Source organism: Microcaecilia unicolor, chromosome 5 (assembly GCF_901765095.1).
Source record: "Microcaecilia unicolor chromosome 5, aMicUni1.1, whole genome shotgun sequence".
Classification (NCBI taxonomy): domain Eukaryota; kingdom Metazoa; phylum Chordata; class Amphibia; order Gymnophiona; family Siphonopidae; genus Microcaecilia; species Microcaecilia unicolor.
This window is the reverse complement of record NC_044035.1, coordinates 301,320,149-301,342,006: the sequence shown is the minus strand read 5'-3', so window position 1 is coordinate 301,342,006 and position 21,858 is coordinate 301,320,149. Positions and strand designations below refer to the sequence as shown.

Here is a 21,858-nt window from a genome sequence, read left to right as displayed (position 1 = left end):
AATGATGCTTCCAGCTGGGTATTTGTAAACTGTTGGCTTCCTACTAGCCAATCACGAACATGTCTCATGGTGCAGGCAATTGTGAGGTACCTGATACTGAGTAATCCCATACCTCCATGTGTTTTAGGTTTACATAGTACATTTAACGCTATTCTGGGGCGTTTGTTATTCCACAAGAACTTCCTTAAGACTTCATGTAATGTTTTCTCCTCCCTTCCCCGTAAATACAGTGGCAGCATCTGGAATATGTACAGCCATTTTGGTGCTATCATCATGTTAAATAAGGCAATGCGCCCCGTTAGGGAAAGTGGACAAGAGCCCCAGATCCCTAAGAGGCGTTTAGTTTCCTCCAGCAGGGGCTGTACATTCCTTCTATACAATGTGGACAAATCTACCGGGATATCCACCCCCAAATATTTAAGCTTCTCCTCCGCCCATTTAAAAGGAAAGGGGCCACTCCAGCTGGACCGAACAGTGGGGGACATCGGCAGCGCCAAGGACTTTCCCAGATTTAATCTAAACCCCGATAACTTTCCATATTCCCCTATCCTCTCAAGTAGCCGCGCCACTGATGTCTGCGGGTCTTCCACCAGAAGCAATAAGTCATCTGCATAAGCTAATAGCTTCACCTCCCCTTTGCCCACCCTCATACCCCGAATTCCAGGCTCTGTGCGAATTTTGCATAATAGGGGCTCCAATGATATCAAAAATAGTAATGGGGACAGAGGACATCCCTGTCTTGTTCCCCGTCTTATTAAGAATTCTTGAGTTCTAACCCCATTTACCAATAATTTAGCCCGTGGATCCACATAAAGCATCCTAATCGCTTGTAGAAACCAGCCCTTTATTCCCACCCATTGCAGCGTCTCAAACATAAATGACTAGGTTACCCTATCAAAAGCGCGTTCCGCATCCAAACTAATCACTAGGCTTGTTGCAGTTCCCCCAGGTGCCGCTATCACGGCTGCCAGCAGCTTTCGGACATTTAACACTGAATGTCTACCACGGACGAATCCCACTTGTTCCTCTCCTACTAACGTTGGAAGTACACTTGCTAGGCGTTCTGCTAATAACCGGGAAAGGATTTTGACATCCACGTTAATTAGTGATATAGGCCTATAGGCAGCTGGGTCCGTGGAGTCTCGTCCTGGTTTGGGGATTAAAGTGATCAGCGCTTCATTTGCGTATCTGGGGAGCCTTCCTGTTTCTATCGCCTCTTCAAACAGGCCTATCAGGGGCCCCACTACTTGTTGTTTAAGCAATTTATAAAACTCACCCGAAAACCCATCAGGGCCGGGTGCTGAGTGCATTTTCAGGGCCTGTATTGCCTTCATCACTTCCTTTGCATCTAGTGGGGAGTCCAGAGACTCCATCTGGTCTCCCGTCAAATGTGGTAGTTTAGACTGAGTTAGATATTCTTGAATCTTTCCCCGTAGCTCGTCCCCTGTCTGCTCCCCTGAGTACACCTCCTCAAAATGTGTTCTAAAAATCTCCGCAATTTCCTCTGGGCTTGTGGTGCATGAATTAGGGCCACTACGTATGCTGGTCACTACTAGCCTTCTGCGAGCTCCTTTAATCAGCCTAGCCATCATGCCTCCCGGGCGGTCTCCAAATCTATGGAGATGATATTTGTGGACCACTGTGGCTCTCATAAACCTCTCCTGGAGCAGGCTATTTAACTCTGTCCGTGTTGCAATTAAGGACACGAACAAGTCCTGTGTGGGATGAGCCGTGTACTTTCGTCTGGCCTGTTTTACCCTCCTCTCTGCCTGTACCACCCGCTGTGCAATTTGCCTATTCCTCCTTCCAATGTATGCCATCACCTCCCCCCCGCATTACCGCTTTTGCAGTGGACCAGAAAAGGCCAGCATTATCTACGTGCTGTTCATTGTTCAATTTAAAATCTGCCCACTTATCAGCAAGATATACAGCAAACTCAGCGGAAGAATATAGATATGCTGGAAAACGTCAACCTCCAGACGCTCGGTAATATGGTTGGGCCTCTATATCTATCCAAATCAAAGCATGGTCTGATATTTCATCTGGGCCAATAGTCGCATTCGAAACCTGGTAAAACAGTTGTTGCGAGACGAGAATGTAGTCTATGCGGGATTGGGTTCCGTGGGCCCGCGAGGTGTGTGTGTAATCTCGTTCTGTGTCATGAAGTAGCCTCCACGGGTCCACCATCCCCAGCCCACCACAAAAGGTCTCAAGCACACCAGGTCCCAACGTCTCCCCTCTCAGTTGTCTGCCTGTCCTGTCTAATCCCGGCTCCATAACCTGGTTCATGTCTCCAGCAATAATTAATGGGTCGGAGCCATATTCCTGGCATTTTGCAAAAAGGTCTGCAAAGAAGTTCTTTTCTCCTGTCTGGGGTGCATAGACCGCTACAAGGAGCCTCGTCTGTCCCTGCCAATTTAATTGCACCCCTACGTAATGTCCCCCACTGTCCGCAAATAAAAATTTAGCTTTTATTGCTGCCGCTTTATGTACTAGAATCGCCACCCCCCCCCTCTTCTTCCCACTGCTGAGGAGCAAAAAACCTCTCCTACCCAGTGCCTTTGTAGTTTCTGGTGTTCTATCTGAGATAACCTAGTTTCTTGTAAGCATGCCACTCCCACCTTATGCCGCTTTAAAGCGCTTAAAATCTTTGCCCTTTTAACCGGTGATGTGATCCCACCTACATTCCAGGAGATCAGTCTAGTCCCCCCTCCTTGCAGATTAGCCATCTCCTCTGTGTACAACAAATAACTTCAGTTTACATTCTATACCCTTCCTCAGGGGTCCCAGCCTCCCCCCTTGGAATATCCATCTCCAGTTACACCCGATCTTTAAGTCCACCAGTCTCCCCCTCAGTTCAGTCCTTCCCCTCTTTAGAGATACCCAGCTTTCTAGTGGTCCCTCCTGATTGTGACCTTCAGTCCCTACCCCCCCTCTTTCTCTTCCCCCTTCCCTCCCCTCTCCTCTTTTCAGACTCCCCTCGTCCCCCATCTTCCCTTCTCCCCACCCCTTGTTATCTACTCCCATTATCCTTAATGGGTTTTGGGGTTCCCCGTGTCCCCGGGCCCCAGCTCTCCCTCCCCTCCACATTAGCTCTACATCCGTTTTAGGATTCTTTTATTACTCAGTATCGGTCCCCAAAAACAAACCTTTTGCACTGCAGGTCTCCCTTCCTTAGTGCGCCTCAGCCGTTTGTCTGCTCAGTGTTTCCTTGCTGGTCTCTTGTCTCCAGCTCCATCACAAATCTCTGAGCTTCTTGAATATCCTCAAATTGCTTCCACCGGCCCTCATGCTTGATTTTCAATATTGCTGGGTAAATCAGCATAAATATCTGTTGCTTTTCATGTAATTTCTGGCACAGTGGGGTGAATTTTTTCCTTTTTTCCTGCAGTGCTGCTGAATAATCCTGAAAAATACGTATCTGCTGTCCCTCATACTGCAGCGTATTCCTTTTTTGGCGAAACCCTCTTAATATTTCTTCTTTGTGCACATAATTGTGTACTTTTACGATCACTGTTCGTGGGGTCTGCTTGCCCTCTTGCCTCCGACCTATGCGATGAGCCCTTTCCAGGCATAGTTTCCCTGCATGGTCCGATAACGCGAACTCCTCTGCTAACCATTTTTCTAGTAAATCGGATAACAGACGGTCATTTACTGATTCTGGCAGCCCCACTATGCGAAGGTTTCCCCGCCGTGACCTGTTTTCTAGGTCCTCTACTTTTGCTGACAGGGTTTCTAGTGTGGTGGCCATTTTTTTTTCCCTCTGCGTCGCGGGGCCTGCTGCGTCTTCTGCAGCGGAGACTCTTCTTTCCAGTTCTCCAGTTCGTTGGGCCGTGTCTGCAATGAGCATTTCCAGGTTGGACACTTTAGTATATAGTTTTTCTAGCTTCGGATCTAGTGCGGTGTCCATCGCTTCCACGATCTGTTGTAATTGCTCCGTGGTGAACCGGGTTCCCCCGTTTGCAGGGCGTTCTTCTGCTATCGCGGTTGGCGCCTTTGTTTTTTCTTTTTCCTTTTTGCTCCCTCGGTTCGCCACGGCTTGCGTTGGCGAACTTAAATATTTGTCCATGAGGGGCTAAACTATTTCTTATATCGTCTTTTGGGGAGAGATGTAAGCTGAAGGTCCTATTTTAAAGCAGTTTAGAGAGCCAGGGCCCAGGAGATCGCGGGACCACGTCTTCCTCTCTTCAGAGCATCACGTGACCCCCTCTAGGTCATTTATAAATATGTTAAAAAGCAGCGGTCCCAGCACACACCCCTGGGGAACCCCATTAACTACCCTTCTCCATTGAGAATACTGACCATATAACCCTACTCTCTATTTTCTATCTTTTAACCAGTTTTTAATCCACAATAGAACACTACCTCCTATCCCATGATTCTCCAATTTCCTCTGGAGTCTTTCATGAGGTACTTTGTCAAACGCCTTCTGAAAATCCAGATACATAATATCAACCAGCTCATCTTTATCCACATGTTTGTTCACCCCTTCAAAGAAATGTAGTAGATTGGTGAGGCAAGATTTCCCTTCACTAAATCCATGTTGACTTCGTCTCACTAATCCATGCTTTTGAATATGCTCTGTAATTTTGTTCTTAATAATAGTCTCTACCATTTTGCCCGGAACCAACATCAGACTCACCGGTCTATAATTTCCCGGATCTCCTCTGGAACCTTTTTTAAAAATAGGTGTTACATTGGCCACCCTCAAATCTTCCGGTACCCTGCTTGATTTTAAGGATAAATTACATATTACTAACAATAGCTCCGCAAGCCCATTTTTCAGTTCTATCAGTACTCTGGGATGAATACCATCTGGTCCAGGAGATTTGCTACTCTTCAGTTTGTAGAACTACCCAATTACATCCTCCAGGTTTACAGAAAATTCATTACGTTTCTCTGACTCGTCAGCTTCGAATACCATTTCCGGCAGCGGTATCCCACCCAAATCTTCCTCGGTGAAGACCGAAGCAAAGAATTCATTTAATCTCTCCACTATGGCTTTGTCCTTCCTGATCGCCCCTTTTACTCCTCAGTCATCTACCGGTCCAACCAATTCTTTTGCCGGCTTCCTGCTTTTAATATACCTAAAATATTTTTTACTATGTGTTTTTGCCTCCCAAGCAATCTTTTTTTCGAAGTCCCTCTTAGCCATCCTTATCAGCACTTTGCATTTGACTTGACATTCCTTATACTGTTTCTTATTATTTTCAATCGGTTCTTTCTTCCATTTTCTGAAGGATTTTCTTTTAGCTCTAATAGCTTCCTTCACCTCACTTTTTAACCACACCAGCTGTCATTTGGTCTTCCGTCCTCCTTTTTTAATAAATGGAATATATTTGGCCTGGGCTTCCAGGATGGTGTTTTTGAACAGTATCCACGCCTGCTGTAAATTTTTGACCCTCGCAGCCGCTCCCTCTAAGTTTTTTTTCACCATTCTTCTCATTTTATCATAGTCTCCTTTTTTACAGTTAAATGTTAACGTAGTTGATTTCCAATGGGGCTCATTTTCAAAGCACTTAGCCTTCCAAAGTTCCATATATAGTATACTTACTTCAAAGCTAATATTTAATCCGATCATATTATGATCACTGTTATCAAGCGGCCCCAGCACCATTACCTCCCGCACCAGATCATACGCTCCACTAAGGACTAGGTCTAGAATTTTTCCTTCTCTCGTCGGCTCCTTTACCAGCTGCTCCATAAAGCTGTCCTTGATTTCATCAAGGAATTTTACCTCCCTAGCGTGCCCTGTTACATGTACCCAGTCAATATCAGGGTATTTGAAATCACCCATTATTATTGTGTTGCCCAGTTTGTTTGTGTCCCTAATTTCCTTTAACATTTCTGCATCTGTCTGTTCATCCTGGCCAGGCAGATGGTAGTACGCTCCTATCACTATCCTTTTCCCCTTTACACATGGAATTTCAATCACAGTGATTCCAAGAAGTGTTTTGTTTCCAGCAGAATTTTCAATCTATTTGATTCAAGGCTCTCGTTAATATACAATGCTACCCCTTCACCAATTTGATCCACCCTATCACTACGATTTAATTTGTACCCCGGTATGACAGTGTCCCACTGGTTATCCTCCTTCCTCCAGGTCTCAGAGATGCCTATTATATCTAATTTTTCATTTAGTGCAATAAATTCTAACTCTCCCATCTTATTTCTTAGGCTCCTGGCATTCGCATATAGACATTTCAAACTATGTTTGTTGTTCCTATTTACATCATGCTTAGTACTTGACAGTATTAATTTGCAATTTTTTGTCTGATTTTTATTTTTATTTAAGGACACCTGATCTACTATGGTCTCTTTTGCAACCTCACTATCAAGACTAAACTAGATCCTGCACTTCCTGCTAGATTCTATCTATTAATGCTGTGGTACCAAGTTTTTAAAACTAAGTGGAAAAGACTATGGAGATTAGTTGATAAAATTTGCTTTTTATATTTTTATTTTGCCTATCACTAATCTACAATTCCTCCTTTAAACCCCGATCTTTAAGTTCCCAAAGCACAAAGCAAAACAGTGTTCACTTATCAGAGAAATGTCCTCTTCTCTCGGAACTTCTCAGAAAGGTGTAAGTGTTCAAATAGCTACCCCCCCCCCCCCAAATTGTAATCATTCCTTTACAATCAAAGATTGAATAGATGAAAGTTGCTATCTCAAAATGGAAAGAAAGCTGTATATCATCAGCATAAATGCAAAATTTTACCCATGAAGTCACTAGATTTTTTTTAATTAAAGGTAAATAGTACAGCTGATAAAGCAGAAACCTGGGAGTGGGGTGGGAGGGGGGCTTCACAGGGCATACCTGCCAAGTAATACAATCACCCATACTTGATGGTATAGGTCAGGACCAAGATGTTAGGGTCCAAATCAGTCTTTTAAAATGATCAAGTAAAGTTTTATTTATTTGTTACATTTATACCCCATATTTCCCCACCTATTTGCAGGCTCAATGTGGCTTACAAAGTACCATAATGTGACAAGGATATCTAATACCACAATAAAAACAGCAGCTCATTAGGGAATGTTAGGCAAATACAACCTAGTCTGGGAGACATTTTGGTCCACTTTGCCAACTTTTCATGATGCCTCAGGCGGCACGGTGCTCCCTGCCTTTTCCCCCTTCTTCAAAGTTTTTGTAATTCTTTTCTTTCTCTCTCCCTATCTTTGATTGGGTGCTGTGCCTGTTTATGTTGGCTGAACCTAGCAGTGCACTGCTGTTTCTTTCTTGGAGACTGAGAGGTCTGCTCCTGGAGTGCTTAGAACTTATTAACCAATGTTTGATCATTTAGATTTAGTTATGTCTATGATTTGATGAAGTACCATTGTGTTAACTGTACAAAATGTTTAGTAAATGAATAATTTCTCTTTATGTGCTGGCTCTCGGGCCCTACTGTTTAAGATTTTGTTCTCTGTATCTTATACCTGATTCAAAAATAAAAGAAGTTATAATGGAATCCAATGTAGAAATAAACATGTTTTAAGAGACTCTTACAATATCCATATTGTGTGGATCAAGATCTTAAACTTATCAACAAAGCCCTACATTTGTAGTAGAACAACTTGTCAAATTGGCTTTCCCAAAACAAAAGCATGGAGATAGAATGATAATCGGAAATATCAGCAGAATCAAGAATAGATTTCTATATGTAATGGCCACACTCTCTTTAATGCCTACCCTTAGTGAGATACTCATTATTGATGTTAAGAGTTACCAAGAATGTGGCTAGAGACTCTGATTAGCCAGGTACAGTAAGAGTCTGATGCATATGGAAACCAACATACTTACCTGTAGTAGGTGCTCTCTGTGAACAGCAGGATATAAATCCTCACAGATGGGGAACATATATTGAAGCCCAGGATGGAGAAGCTTCCCCAGTCCAAATTTATCTGTAAAATTTGAGAAGCTCTACCTCACATACATGCAAATACTCACTCATTGATATCACATGGGACTTTCTTTAGTCTTTAATAAACCTGAGAGCAGAAGATAACTCTTTGGGAAGCTGGGTGGGTATTTGATAAATTGTATCCTGCTGTCAATGAAGAACATCTGCTACAGGTAAGTAACTCAGTTTATTCCAAGGATGAGCAGGATAGCAGGTCCTTACTGTTGGGACTCCCTAGCAACAAGCTGCCTTCAACAGAAAAGGATGAGGTGGAGGGGGAAAAATAGAATGAAAAAGTAGCTGAAACACAAAACACATTTTTGATGGCAACCAGTCTTTTCAAATTGCATATATTTTTTAAAAGCAGTCTGGAAATGAAGAAAAATGGTCTTGGGAGGGATGGAGATTGATCCCACCAACTAACCAACCCTACTATCACATCATAAGTCCATTTCTAAACAGCAGTGAAATGTAAATGTGTGGCTGTTCTGCAAATTTCCTCCATGGAGGTTGGTCTCAAGTGGGCTATCAGTGCAACCATGACAAAAATATTATGAGCCTTCACATTGTGAGACTGTACACAGATGGGTTTACCTTCTACACGGTGGTGGTATGCATCAGTTGCACTACGGTGGACCCTAACAGAGTTGATTTTACCTGACTCTAAAAGACGTAGAAAATACTCAAGAAGTCAGAATGACCTGTGATACATTATCAGACAGATTCAAGGCAGCCATGGTTACCCTAAATGTCAGAGGTAATAAGGGGCCAAGGGTTTGCAAAAAACCCTGCCTCTCTTCTACTGGAAGGCTGTGCCTGGGGTTTTGGCTAAAGAGCAGGCTGAGAGTTTTGGTTTTTTGCTGTCTGGGACAACAGCAAGATTCCTGTTGTGTTTAGTTGAAACAAGGATACCTAAAACCAACGATGGGACCTAGGTTCTCCTTTGCCCCAAACTTGTATACCTCCTGGAGGAAGAGAAGGCCGGATCAGAGGCAGACTGTGAGATATTTAATAGTTTTGCATGCCTTTATTCCTATTGTCAGGTGCTGATTCATTCTAATCAACTACACAATAAAGACAGCATATGTTCAACAATATAATGTAATTTTCTAACCCAAGGGAAATTACTCAGGAAACAGAGTCTACTGTCATTGACACTACTACTGAAAAAGGAACTAAAGCAGATATATAGAACCTAACATCTCATACATTTACTAGTTTTAAATTGTTTTTTTTTCTAAATTGGATATTCCTGTGGGCATTGAGGTTTCCAGAAATGAGGGTGCAGTTGTGCTTATCTATCTGGCCTTATAAACCACCTCAAAAGCCACAAATTTGAGGTTTAAAACTGGGTGTCTTAATTAGGTTTTCTTGTATATGCAACTTACATAATCTGCACTATTACGTTGCAAACTTGGGAGCAATTCTACAAAGGACAGCCAAATTTGGGTGATAAATGCAGAGCACTTAGCATGAATTCTATAACTGCTTCTGGATGGCCAGATTCCATTATAGAAAACAGCGTGTCAGTATTTCTGGTGCTATCACTTACACCATAAAAAAGACAGGTGTAAATGTTGCACTTTAGCGCAAAACAGTATTTTATAACTTATGCACCTAAATGTTGGACCTGCCCGTGTTCCACCCATGTGTACGCTGCCCCTTTGCAGTTGTATGTTATACGGATTGCTGCGAAGCTTGTAGAATACCTCCTAGCATCCAACTGGCAATTATGCATGTGAATGTTACATTTATGTACATAAGTGTTAGTATTCTATAATCTTAGCAAGGATGTTGCTCTTACATTTAGGTGCTAAGATTATAAAATTAAGATGTAGCTGCTTGCAATTTTAATACTCTAGGTGAAGCTGCTCTTTTTTGCCCTTTTCTTTTTTGTTAATTGGCTGTTTCCACAGTATGTGCCAGGAAATAGACAGGCACCCCTGCTCGTTTTTGCATGAACTTTAGAAAAGGCTATGTGCTCAGTTAGCCTTTTGTAAAATACCCCAGAAATTTTGAACACCTCAACTTGAAGAGAAAGGGAAGTGGGGATGAGAACCAGGCTGTCCAAAGACAGGACCACTGAGGTGGTGAAATGAAGAAAGGTTTATTGAAAAACAAACTGACTCGACACAACTTGATGAACACCTCAACTTGAACATCCCTTTTCTGACACCGAAATTCAATGCAAAATGGGGCTTCAAAGTACTATATAAATTATACATGAATGTGTTACATGAGCATATACTTTTACATGTTTTACCTGCTATCATTTGACTCAGGTTCGTCAAGTAATTTCTTTAAGAAATCTCTTCTTGGTTGGTTATTTTCTTTATCCACAAAAATCACTAAAACAAATTGTATAAATGATTATTTCCTGCAAATTGAGTTCCTTTGATTTTATTTTTTGAAAATATCTTTATTGAGCATTTCTAAAGCAACGTAAATACACAATTCAAAATTCTCTAATAATGATTCAAAAAAAGTAAGAAAATCAAATGAACTGGAGAAGAATGGTTGCTCCAAAACTGACACATTTCTACCTCTCCCATATATCCCCAAGACCCTATCTCATTCTCTTTGATTTTATTTTTTAAAGACAGAAAAGATGACTTTTTTTTCCTCAGTGCTCCCTCAAAGCAAGGAAAAGAGAGCAGCAATGAAAGTTGGAATTTAATCTGAACACTCATGTGATCTGATGTCATGTACTGGCAGGTTTATGTGCACCGTGTCAAGAAAGATACAAGCAACATCTAAGTGTGCCACATAGCTGTCATTTTCTGTTAATGGCACTGGCAGTCATGAATGTAAAAGCCAGCGGCCTTTATTACTTTGTACTGAAGAGGATTTACTGCATTTTCTTTCACCCAAGAAGCCAGTGATAATGATAATGTATGGCAGAGTGCTTGTCCTTTCTGACAGCCTCAGTAATTTAATCCTCCTCTCCTGCCATAACATGCAGTAACCAAGCTACAGAGCAGTGGACTGAACAAAGCTACAGCCTTAGGTTTTCACTGGAAAAAAATGACTTTTTAATGTGTTTTTCTTTCTATAGTGTCAGAAAAACAGAAGACCTGACCTTAATTCACATTTCCAGATAGACAATATGAAAGTAAATTGCTTACCTGTAACAAGTGTTCTCTGAGGACATCAGGATAATCAGTTATACACATAGGTGACGTCATCTGACAGCGCTTATATGTGGCATCTCCCAGAATCTTTATGAGTAGGTATGAGATTCACAGAACTCTCCTAGTCTTAGATATTAGCATAAAAATATGTACACCTCCAGAGAGGCAGAAGTGAGGAACGATGGTGCCCAACTGAGCTATGCTGACCTTACATAAGAACATAAGAATAGCCATACTGGATCAGACCAATGGTCCATCTAGCCTAGTATCCTGTTTCCAACAGTGGCCAAGCCAGGCCACAAGTACCTGGCAGAAACCCAAACAGTAGCAACATTCCATGCTATCAATCCCAGGGCAAGCAGTGGCTTCCCCATGTCTATCTCAATAGCAGACTATGAATTTTTCTTCCAGGAACTTGTCCAAACCTTTTTAAAATCCAGATATGCTAACCACTGTTAACACATTCTACGGCAACAAGTTCCAGAGCTTAACTATTTGTTGGACTGAGGAAACTACAAACTTTGTGGGAACCATATGAGGATGAGGAGCAGAGAACCTTTTGAAAAACAGATACAGCTTCATTCTGTGGAATGTTGGTATAAAGGGAAGTGACATCCAAAGTTATGAGCAATACAGAGTCTCCCTCAGTCAAAAACAAAGCATCCAACCGCCGTAGAAAATGAGTGCTAACCTTCACAAATGACCTAATAACAGGAACCAAAGGTTGCAGAAATAATGGGATGTCCCAGAGGGTGGTCCAAATTCTTATGAATTTTTGGTAAAGCAAAGATACTTACCTGTAGCAGGTATTCTCCGAAGGCAGCAGGCTGATTGTTCTCACATGTGGGTCGATTTCCGCTTCGGCCCAGGAATTGGCATTTTGCAAGCAAAATATTAAAAAAGGTTTGCCAGAGTCTTCTGGCACATGTGTAGCGCGCGTCACGCATGCATGGACTGAGTTCCTGCCCGTTGTGTGAGCACTTCTCCTCAGTTAAATCCAAAAGCATATAGAGAAATAAATAACAACTCCAAAAGGGAGGTGGACGGGTTTGTGAGAACAATCAGCCTGCTGTCCTCTGAGAATACCTGCTACAGGTAAGTATCTTTGCTTTCTCCAAGGACAAGCAGGTCTGCTTATTCTCACATGTGGGGTATCCCTAGCATCCAGGCTCACTCAAAACAATGAACATTGGTCAATTGGGCCTCGCAACGGCAAGGACATAAGATAGATTGAGCTGAAACCATAAACACCTAACTGAGAGTGCAGCCTGGAACAGAACAAAAATGGGTCTAGGGGGTGGAGTTGGATCCTAAACCCTGAACAGATTTTGCAGCACTGACTGCCTAAATCAACTGTCACGTCGGGTGTCCTGCTGAAGGCAGTACTGAGATATGAATGTGTGGACTGATGACCACATTGCAGCCTTGCAAATCTCTTCAATGGAGGCTGACTTCAAGTGAGCCACTGACGCAGCCATGGCTCTAACACTATGAGCCGTGACATGACCCTCTAGAGTCAGCCCAGCTTTGGCATAAGTGAAGGAAATGCAATCTGCTAGCCAACTGGAGATTGTGCGTTTTCCAATGGCGACTCCCCTCCTGTTGGGATCGAAAGAAACAAACAACTGGGCAGACTGTCTGAAGGGCTTTGTCCGCTCCACGTAAAAGGCCAATGCTCTCTTGCAGTCCAAGGTATGTAAACTGCTTTTTCTATGGCGGGTATGAGGACAGGGAAAAATGTTGGCAAGACAATTGACTGGTTCAGATGGAACTCCGACACCACCTTCGGCAGGAACATAGGGTGCATGCGGAGGACTACTCTGTTATGATGAAACTTGATATAAGGTGCATGCACTACCAAGGCCTGAAGCTCACTAACCCTACGAGCTGAATTAACAGCCACCAAGAAAATGACCTTCCAGGTCAAGTACTTCAGATGGCAGGAATTCAGTGGCTCAAAAGGAGCTTTCATCAGCTGGGTGAGAACGACGTTGAGATCCCATGACACTGGTGGAGGTTTGACCGGGGGCTTTGACAAAAGCAAACCTCTCATGAAGCGAACAACTAAAGGCTGTCCAGAGATAGGCTTATCTTCTACACAGCGATGATAAGCACTAATCGTACTATGGTGAACTCTTACGGAGTTGGTCTTGAGACCAGACTCTGATAAGTGCAGAAAGTATTCAAGCAGGGTCTGTGTCGGACAAGAAAGAGGATCTAGAGCCTTCCTGTCACACCAGACGGCAAACCTCCTCCATTTAAAAGAGTAACACCTCTTCGTGGAATCTTTCCTGGAAGCAAGACTCGAGAGTCGCCCCCTGAAAGACCCAAGGAGGTGAATTCTAAGCTCTCAACATCCAGGCCTTGAAAGCCAGAGACTGGAGGTTGGGATATAGAAGCGTTCTGGGTGATGAAAGATGGAAAACAGTCCAATCTCTACGGTTCTTCAGAGGACAACTCCAGAAGAAGAGGGAACCAAATCTGATGCAGCCAGAAGGGTGCAATTAGGATCATGGTTCCGCAGTCTTGCTTGAGTTTCAGCAAAGTCCTCCCCACCAGAGGTATGGGAGGATACGAATACAGAAGGCCTGTCCTCCAATGCAGGAGAAAAGCATCTGACACTAGTCTAACGTGGGCCTGAAGCCTGGTACAGAACTGAGGGACCTTGTGAATGATCTGAGTGGCAAAAAGATCCACTGAGGGGGTGCCCCACGCTTGGAAGATCTTGCGGACTATGCCCATGTTCAGTGACCACTCGTGAGGTTGCATTATCCTGCTCAACCTGTCGGCCAGTGTGTTGTTTACGCCTGCCAGATAAGTGGCTTGGAGAAACATGCCGTGACGGCGAGCCCAAAGCCACATCTGGACGGCTTCCTGACACAGAGGGCGAGATCCGGTGCCCCCCTGCTTGTTGGTGTAGTACATGGCAACCTGATTGTCTGAATCAATATAATTTGGTTGGACAGCCAATTCCTGAAAGCCTTTAGAGCGTTCCAGATCGCCCGCAATTCCAGGAGATTGATCTGAAGACCTTTTTCCCGAAAGGACCAGGCTCCTTGAGTGTGAAGCCCATCTACATGAGCTCTCCACCCCAGGAGGGATGCATCTGTCGGCAGTAATTTTTGTGGCTGAGGAATTTGGAAAGGACATCCCAAGGTCAAATTGGATCGAATTGTCCACCACTGAAGAGAATTGCAAAAGTCAGTGGACAGTTGGATTACATCCTCTAGACTCCCTGCAGCTTGGTACCACTGGGAAGCTAGGGTCCATTGAGTCGATCTCATGTGTAGGCGTGCCATGGGAGTTACATGAACTGTGGAGGCCATGTGGCCCAGAAGCCTCAACATCTGCTGAGCCGTGACCTGTTGAGACGCTCGAGATATGGACACCAGGGACAGGAGGTTGTCTGCCCTTGCCTTGGGAAGATAAGCTTGAACTGTCTTTGTGTTCAAGAGGGCTCCAATGAATTGCAACTTTTGGACTGGAGTGAGATGGGACTTGGGGTAATTGATTATGAACCCCAGTAGTTCTAGCACCTGAATAGTCATTCGCATGGACTGCTGAGCGCCTGCCTTCACTCAACGCTCGTCATCGAGACTCCTCGGTACCGATGGGGAGGACATGGAATCCTCACGCCTCCTCGGGGCTGGGTCTGACAAAGGCCGGTCCCGGGGGCCCTGCATAACAGGAGGCCTCGAGACAAGTGGAGACCCACTCGACACCTCACTGCTCCCAGCACGAGTTGGTTTCATAGCAGGCATTACCTCTCTCCCTGACGTCGATGCTCCCTTCAATGTCGACGCTGACGCTGCCAACCTCGGTACCGATGTAGATGTCGACGTCGAAGGACCGGACTGAGCCCCCCAAATTTTTTCACGTTGAGCCTCTCAAGATGCTTGGGCCTGTTTCTTCATATGAAGACACAGACTTCAAGTGGCTGGGCTATGATCGGGTCCAAGGCACTGAATACACCAGGCGTGGGTATCGTTACCTGAGATAGTCCGGTTGCACCACGTACAACACTTGAAGCCGCTGGGAGTCTTCAATGACATGGAAGAAAAATGGCTTCAGTGAAATCAAAAGACATGATTGTGCCTAAAAATCAGAAAAAGGCACAAAAGAGAAAAGGGGAGAACCCGACCGCGCGACCTAAGGCCGGCCACGACTAAAAAGAAAGAAAACTTGAAATAGGGAAAAAAACTAAAGGGAAAACTACAGGAACCTTATTTTTTTTGTTTAAATCTTGTGAAGAAAAAGCAAAAAAAGAGAAGCGAACAAAATCGCAAACGAAGATGACTCTTCCTGGGCCTGAGAGGAGCAGAAAACAAACACTGCTGCACTTCAATGCTGAGAAAGAAAAACTGAAAAGTGCTCATGCGACGGGCGGGAAATCAGTCTGCGCATGTGCAGTGTGCGCTGCACACATGCCAGAAAACTCTGGCAAAATTTTTAAAATATTTTGCTTGCAAAATGCCGATTCCTGGGCTGACGCGGACGTCGACCCACATGTGAGAACAAGCAGCCTGCTTGGCCTCGGAGAAAGTATATAACACTGGGATTTTATATTGAGTATAGTTTAGAAATTGATATTCTGCTTGTGCTAAGAAGCTCTTTTCTCTTACCCACCAGTGTTATCTCTGTCACTTTCTGAAAAATAGATTCTGAAGGATCTGTATCTAATAGAGAATATATTGTAGTATCAGATAATTGATGATAAATTTCTTGTTTATATTCCACTAGATCTTGAAGCACTATTGCTCCTCCCTTGTCAGCCTGGTGGATAGCAATAGATTTATCCTGGCTTAAATGTTGTAATGCTGTATGTTCAACTTTAGAAAGATTGACATTCTTCCAAGGATGATCAAGTTCAAACATCTCCAGATCTTGTAAGATCAATTTCTTGATAGTCCGCAATACCGGATCCATCATACCAGGAGGGGTACAGGTTGATGTTTCTTTAACAACAGAACAGTCACATGATTCTAAAGTAACTGAATCAAAATAGAGTGGAAGAGTGGCCTAATGGTTAGTGCAGTGGACTTTGATCCTGGGAAACTGGGTTCCATATGACTCTCAACTGTAGGCTTGCAGTAGCATTTCTCAGGGTCATATCAGCCATTTTGAACCCCAGAGCTGGTGGAATAGACTAAAGGGGAACAGCTCCTGCCCCTTTTCACTACACGACCAGGGATACCCCTGGTAAATCTCAGGGGTGGTTGTGGTGAAAAAAGAAAGTATGGTTAAAGACACTGGTGTGGGGCTTAGAAAGCATTCTGAAATTGGATGGGAGGATCTCATTGGGAGTTATGATGTGGAGGGGATTCTGAACTTGGGGGGGGTTCTGTTCAGGGGGGGTGGGGCTTGACTGGGATGGGGGATTAGAGGGAGAGGCTTGAGGCTTGACTGGGGGTATTCTCAGGGCTATTGCATTAGAGAGCAATGGCTGTGCTACTGGATTGCTAATAGTGTGGCTGCACATACCACCACCTCTTGTGGAGGTGTTAAGTGCAGCTGTGCTACTGGCAGTCATGACAGTGGCATACATTACAGACTGCATGCACTAGCTGTCACAGCTGGCAATATCTTATCACTGTTTCTTCTCCACCTGTGACCAGCTCCTATCCACCACAGCTGGTTTTAGTGTGTAGTAGCTGTTAAATGTCCGTATTGTACATGGGAAGACTGACCATTTGGGCAACTGAGAAGTGCTCGAGGGCCCAGAAGCTCTGCCCGGTTACCCGCCACTGTCGTAGGTCCTACTTGAAGGGCCCTGGTGGTCTGGTGGCTTCTTCGGGGTTAGCTGGGGAGGAAAGAATCCCACTTTTTCCTGCCCGCTGCCACTAGTGTGCCCAGGGCCGGCGCTGCTGTGTTTTAAAAAATGGCTGCTGAGACCCGCCAGCACCATCCACCAGGAACCTTCAAGGTAGGACACACTTGCAGGGGAATGTAGTGTGTGGGAGAGGGGTGACAACTGTAGTGGTGGAGGGGCTGTAATGTGCGTGAGGAGGGTGGTGGTGGGCAGTGGCTGAGGAGGGGGCCCTGATGACCCTTATTGCACGGGGGCCCCAACCACTGTCAGTTCGGCCCTGGTGTTGTAAAACCAGTGGTAGATGTATAATGCAGCTTAGGAAACATCCCTCTTATTGAATCAGTCTTTGGAAGTGATCCATATATGGATGATTGAAACAAATTATTATGAGATTCTGCTAAAACTAAAGTTCTATTTATGGGAAAGGCATCACTTCACAATCAAGATATTTCACTCTTGCTAGACAAGGTGCAATTCCATTTAAAATAACAGGATTGCAACATGGGAGTTCTGTTAGATTCTAATTTGTATGCATTTATCAAACCATTATTGGTGACAAGAGTTAGACCTTACAAAATTATTTATATCACTATATATATACTCGACTATAAGTCAGTCTCATGAATAAGTTGAGGGAAGTTTTGGGACTAAAAATGGCCAAAACTGGGATGACCCGTATATATGTTGAGGCCATAAACAAAGAAAAGAATGACACACACATACACCACAATATCAATATAAGCTTGTATACTGCTATATCCCCTTTTGGGTACAACACAGTTCACAAAGTAAGAAATAAAATTACAGAAAACAGCAGATAATAACTTGTCACATTATATCACAACCCCACAGTAGAGAATGCATGGAAAGTGCTGTACAGATGGTCCATGACCCCCAATAGAGTGTGCATGATGTTTCACCCACTGTCTTAACAGTATTGGAGAGAATGTGGATGTGTGGTTACCTACATACATGTCTGGTGAGATAGCCCAATTATTGTGCTTTTTTAATTTTTTTTGTACTAAATTATCAGAGATGCAAGTAGAAATGTGCCACAACTTTATTATTGCTATAAATATCCCAGGGGCTTAGAAAGAATATGTGTCCCTTGTTGGTGAGATGTACAACTGCAGCAATGGGCTCCCTCATCCTGAAAGACTTTGAAAAGAAGAGTGCATTGGAGGCAAAACCACACAGTAAAAACTTTTTTTAGGTATATCAGAAGCAAGAAGCCAATAAAAGAATCAGTCGGACTGCTAGAGGACTGAGGGGTAAAAGGGGAACTCAGGGAAGACAAGGCCATAGTGGAGAGATTACATTAATTCTTTGCTTCAGTCTTCACGAGAAAGATGTGGGAGAGATACCAGAATGAAAGAAACTGAAACAAATCTCTGTAAACCTGTAAGATGTAATGGGGCAATTAGTCAAACTGAAGAGCAGTAAATCACCTGGACTGGATGGTATACATCCCAGAGGACTGATAGAATTGAAAAATGAACTTGCAGAGCTACTGCTAGTAATACACAAATTTTAAAATCCAGCCTGATACTGGAAGATTGGAGGGTGGCCAATGAAAAGCCCATTTTTAAAAAGGGTTCCAGAGGTGATCCAGGAAATTATAGACCAGATTGTAAGCTCTTTGAGCAGGGACTGTCTTTCTTCTATGTTTGTGCAGCACTGTATACACCTTGTAGCGCTATAGAAATGCTAAATAGTAGTAGTAGTAGTCAGTCTGATGTCAGTGTTGGGCAAAATGGTAGAGACTATTATAAAGAACAAAATTACAGAGCACATACATAAGCATGGATTAATGAGCTAAAGCAAACATGGATTTAGTCAAGGCAAATCGTGCCTCACCAACCTACCACATTCCTCTGAAGGGGTGAATAAACATGTGGATAAAGGTAAGCTGGTCGATATTGTGTATCTGGATTTTCAAAAGGCATTTGACAAAGTACCTCATGAAAGACTCCTGAGGAAATCAGAAAGTCATGGGAGAGTAGGTAATGTCCTATTGTGGATTAAAAACTGGTTAAAGGATAGAAAACAGAGAGTAGGGTTAAATGGTTAGTATTTTCAATGGAGAAGAGTAGATAGTGGGGATCCCCAGGGGTCTGTGCTGGGACCACTGCTTTTTAACATTATTTATAAATGATATACAGATGGGAATAACTAGTGAGGTATTACATTTAATGATCACACAAAATTATTAAAAGTTGTTGAATCTAAATGACAGATGATGATTAATATGAGCAAGTGCAAAGTGATGCATATGGGAAAGAAGAACCCAAATTATAACTATGTGATGCAAAGTTCCACATTAGGAGTCACTGCCCAGTTAAAGGATCTAGGTATCATCAGTGATGATACATTGAAACCCTCTGCCCAGTGTGCAGTGGCAGCTAATAAAGCAAATAGAATGTTAAAAAGTATTAGGAAAGGAATAGAAAACAAAAATGAGAATGTTATAATGCCTTTGTATCACTCCATGGTGTGAATGCACCTCAATTACTGTGTGCAATTCTGGTCACTGCATCTTAAAAAAGATATAGCGGAATTAGAAAAGGTACAGAGAAGCGTGACGAAAATGATAAGGGGATGGGATGATTTCCCTACAAGGAAGGGTTAAAGTGGCTAGGGCTCTTCAGCTTGGAGAAGAGAAGGCTGAGGGGAGATATGATAGAGGTCTATAAAATACTAAGTGGAGTGGGTGGATGTGAATTGCTTGTTCACTCTTTCCAAAAATACTAGAAGGCACATAATGAAGCTACAAGTAGTACATTTAAAACGAATAGGAGAAAATATTTCTTCACTCAACGTATAATTAAATTTGTTGCCAGAAAATGTGGTAAAGCAGGTAGTTTAGCAGGGTTTAAAAAAGGTTTGGATAATCTCTTAAAAGTCCAGAAGCCATTATTAAGATGGACTTGGGAAAACCCACTGATTATTTCTAGGATAAGCTGCATAAAATCTGTTTTACTGTTTTGTGATCTGGTTTGGCCACTGTTGGAAACAGGATACTGGGCTTGATGGACCTTTGGTCTGCCCCAGTATAGTAACGCTTATGTTCTTATGACCCCTGGTTTTTTTAACCTAAATTTCTTGACTTACAGTCAAGTATATATGGTAAATGATTTTAATTTAAGAGTGGACTTTGGCCCATAGAGTAGACAGTCTGAGAATTTTCTACTATGTCTGTTTTTGATTTCTCTCAGTAAATTTTCTCACCCACGAGATGGATCACATTTAAGATTTAGTTTGTGCGAGGGATCAGTTTAAGCCAAAGTACCATTGTTTGATCAGTTTTAAAATCTGTTATGAGATGCACTACTAGGTGTGCCATTGACCTTGATATATTTAAAAGTAGTTGGGGCTTGGAGGTCAGTGGTACAGATTTTACAGATCCCTTTCACCATGGTGTGTTTATGGAATACAACCCTGAATACTGATTAGCTGCACCAGAAAAGAGCAACAAGCAAGACTGAACAAACTCCGAGGTTTAGTGAGTCCACTCAGTTAAAAAGCTTTTTGACAAGAGCAGAACAAAAAAATGTTTGTGGGCAGAAGCTGGTAGTCAGCAGCAATGACAGCATAGATAAGAGATAACAAAGTTATTTACTTGTAAGCAGGTGTTCTCAGTGGACAGCAGGATACCAGTCCTCATCAATGGGTGATGTCATTAATGGAGCCCAATATAGATTATCCAGCTTTGATGCATCCAGAAACTTTTCAGAAGCTTACTGCGCATGTGCATCATTTTTCGCCTGCTGTTGTCATGTGGGGACTGCTTCAGTCTTTTATTCAAGCAGAGTGGAATACAACACCTTGGTAGGGGAGACGGATAGGTATGTGTGGACTTGTATCCTTCTATCCATCAAGAACATCTGCTACATATAAGTAACTTGGTTTTCACCAAGGACATGCAGGATAGCAAGTTCTCTCTGACAGGACTTCCTAGCTCAACAAAAAAAGGGGAAATAATCATGAAAGGTGCTGCAACAGGTAGACACTAGTATGTGTATTTTGGAAGCAACTAATCCTTTTTGCAAAATGTCCAGTCATACTTAAGATGTCATATCGAAAATGCCCATCTGAGTCTTTTTATAGACATTCATGAGTTTTCAGATGGACGAAGGGGAAACATGCTATTTTGTCACACTAAGTATGCACTTTTCAACTTGTTGTTTACTGCTTTACTGTTACTATAGACTGAATTGTATGGTATTTTGAGCACCCTAGTGGGAAGGCATGTTAGCAACAAACGGTTGTTTTATGTTATCTGTACCTTTTCATTAGAACCCCAATGATCCTACCTACAGTGAATACCTGTGTCTTTTGTGGCTGACAGTCCTACTTTCTATTATTAAGAATACATCCCCGGACTCCTAACCTGAGCACATCCCATATCAATAGACTGTGTTGTATGTATAGAATCCCAGCCAGAACTTATTCTAATGTAATGCTTATCAATCCTTTTGAATTAGTGACCCACTATCATAGCTAAATAAAATTGTATGACCCCTCAAATGTGAAGAATAATTATGCACCTCTGGAGAGCCCACCCAAGTCATGACCCCATTTGGGGCGATTTCTGCTCTAATAGGTTTGTTGGCCAGTCTAAAAAATGCAATAACCCACTAAGCCACCAAACTGAAATCTTTCCACAAAAAAGTATTCCAATCTAATAGAACATGAAAATTACATACCATTGCTATAATTATAGTGAATCCATTGACCTCCTTTGAGTTTTGGCAGTGAAACTGGAGTCTCTTCTTTAGCAAAATTGAGGAATCTGTATTCAACAAACAACTTCTTTATAGTATCATCCAATAATACTTCAGAACCATCATTGAATGTTAGGGAAATAATCTCAATGCGAATTCTTTCTGATGGCTACAAAGAACAACAATTAAAATTATGTGAATTAGTTTGCTTTGTTACTTTAAAAGCTATAAACAAATCGTTAACCTCTCTTAACATCCCAGTGACTACTGTAGCACTATATGATACAATG

At 42.8% G+C, this 21,858-nt stretch overlaps 1 protein-coding gene across 1 annotated transcript in view; it reads right to left on the bottom strand.

Moving 5' to 3' along the window:
• The window catches only part of RPGRIP1L (RPGRIP1 like), a 343,339-nt gene that overhangs the window by 18,877 nt on the left and 302,604 nt on the right, over window positions 1–21,858 (bottom strand). The window contains 2 exon segments of the mRNA XM_030204315.1: window positions 10,168–10,252; window positions 21,551–21,737. Coding sequence (XP_030060175.1) covers window positions 10,168–10,252; window positions 21,551–21,737 — 272 coding nt within the window.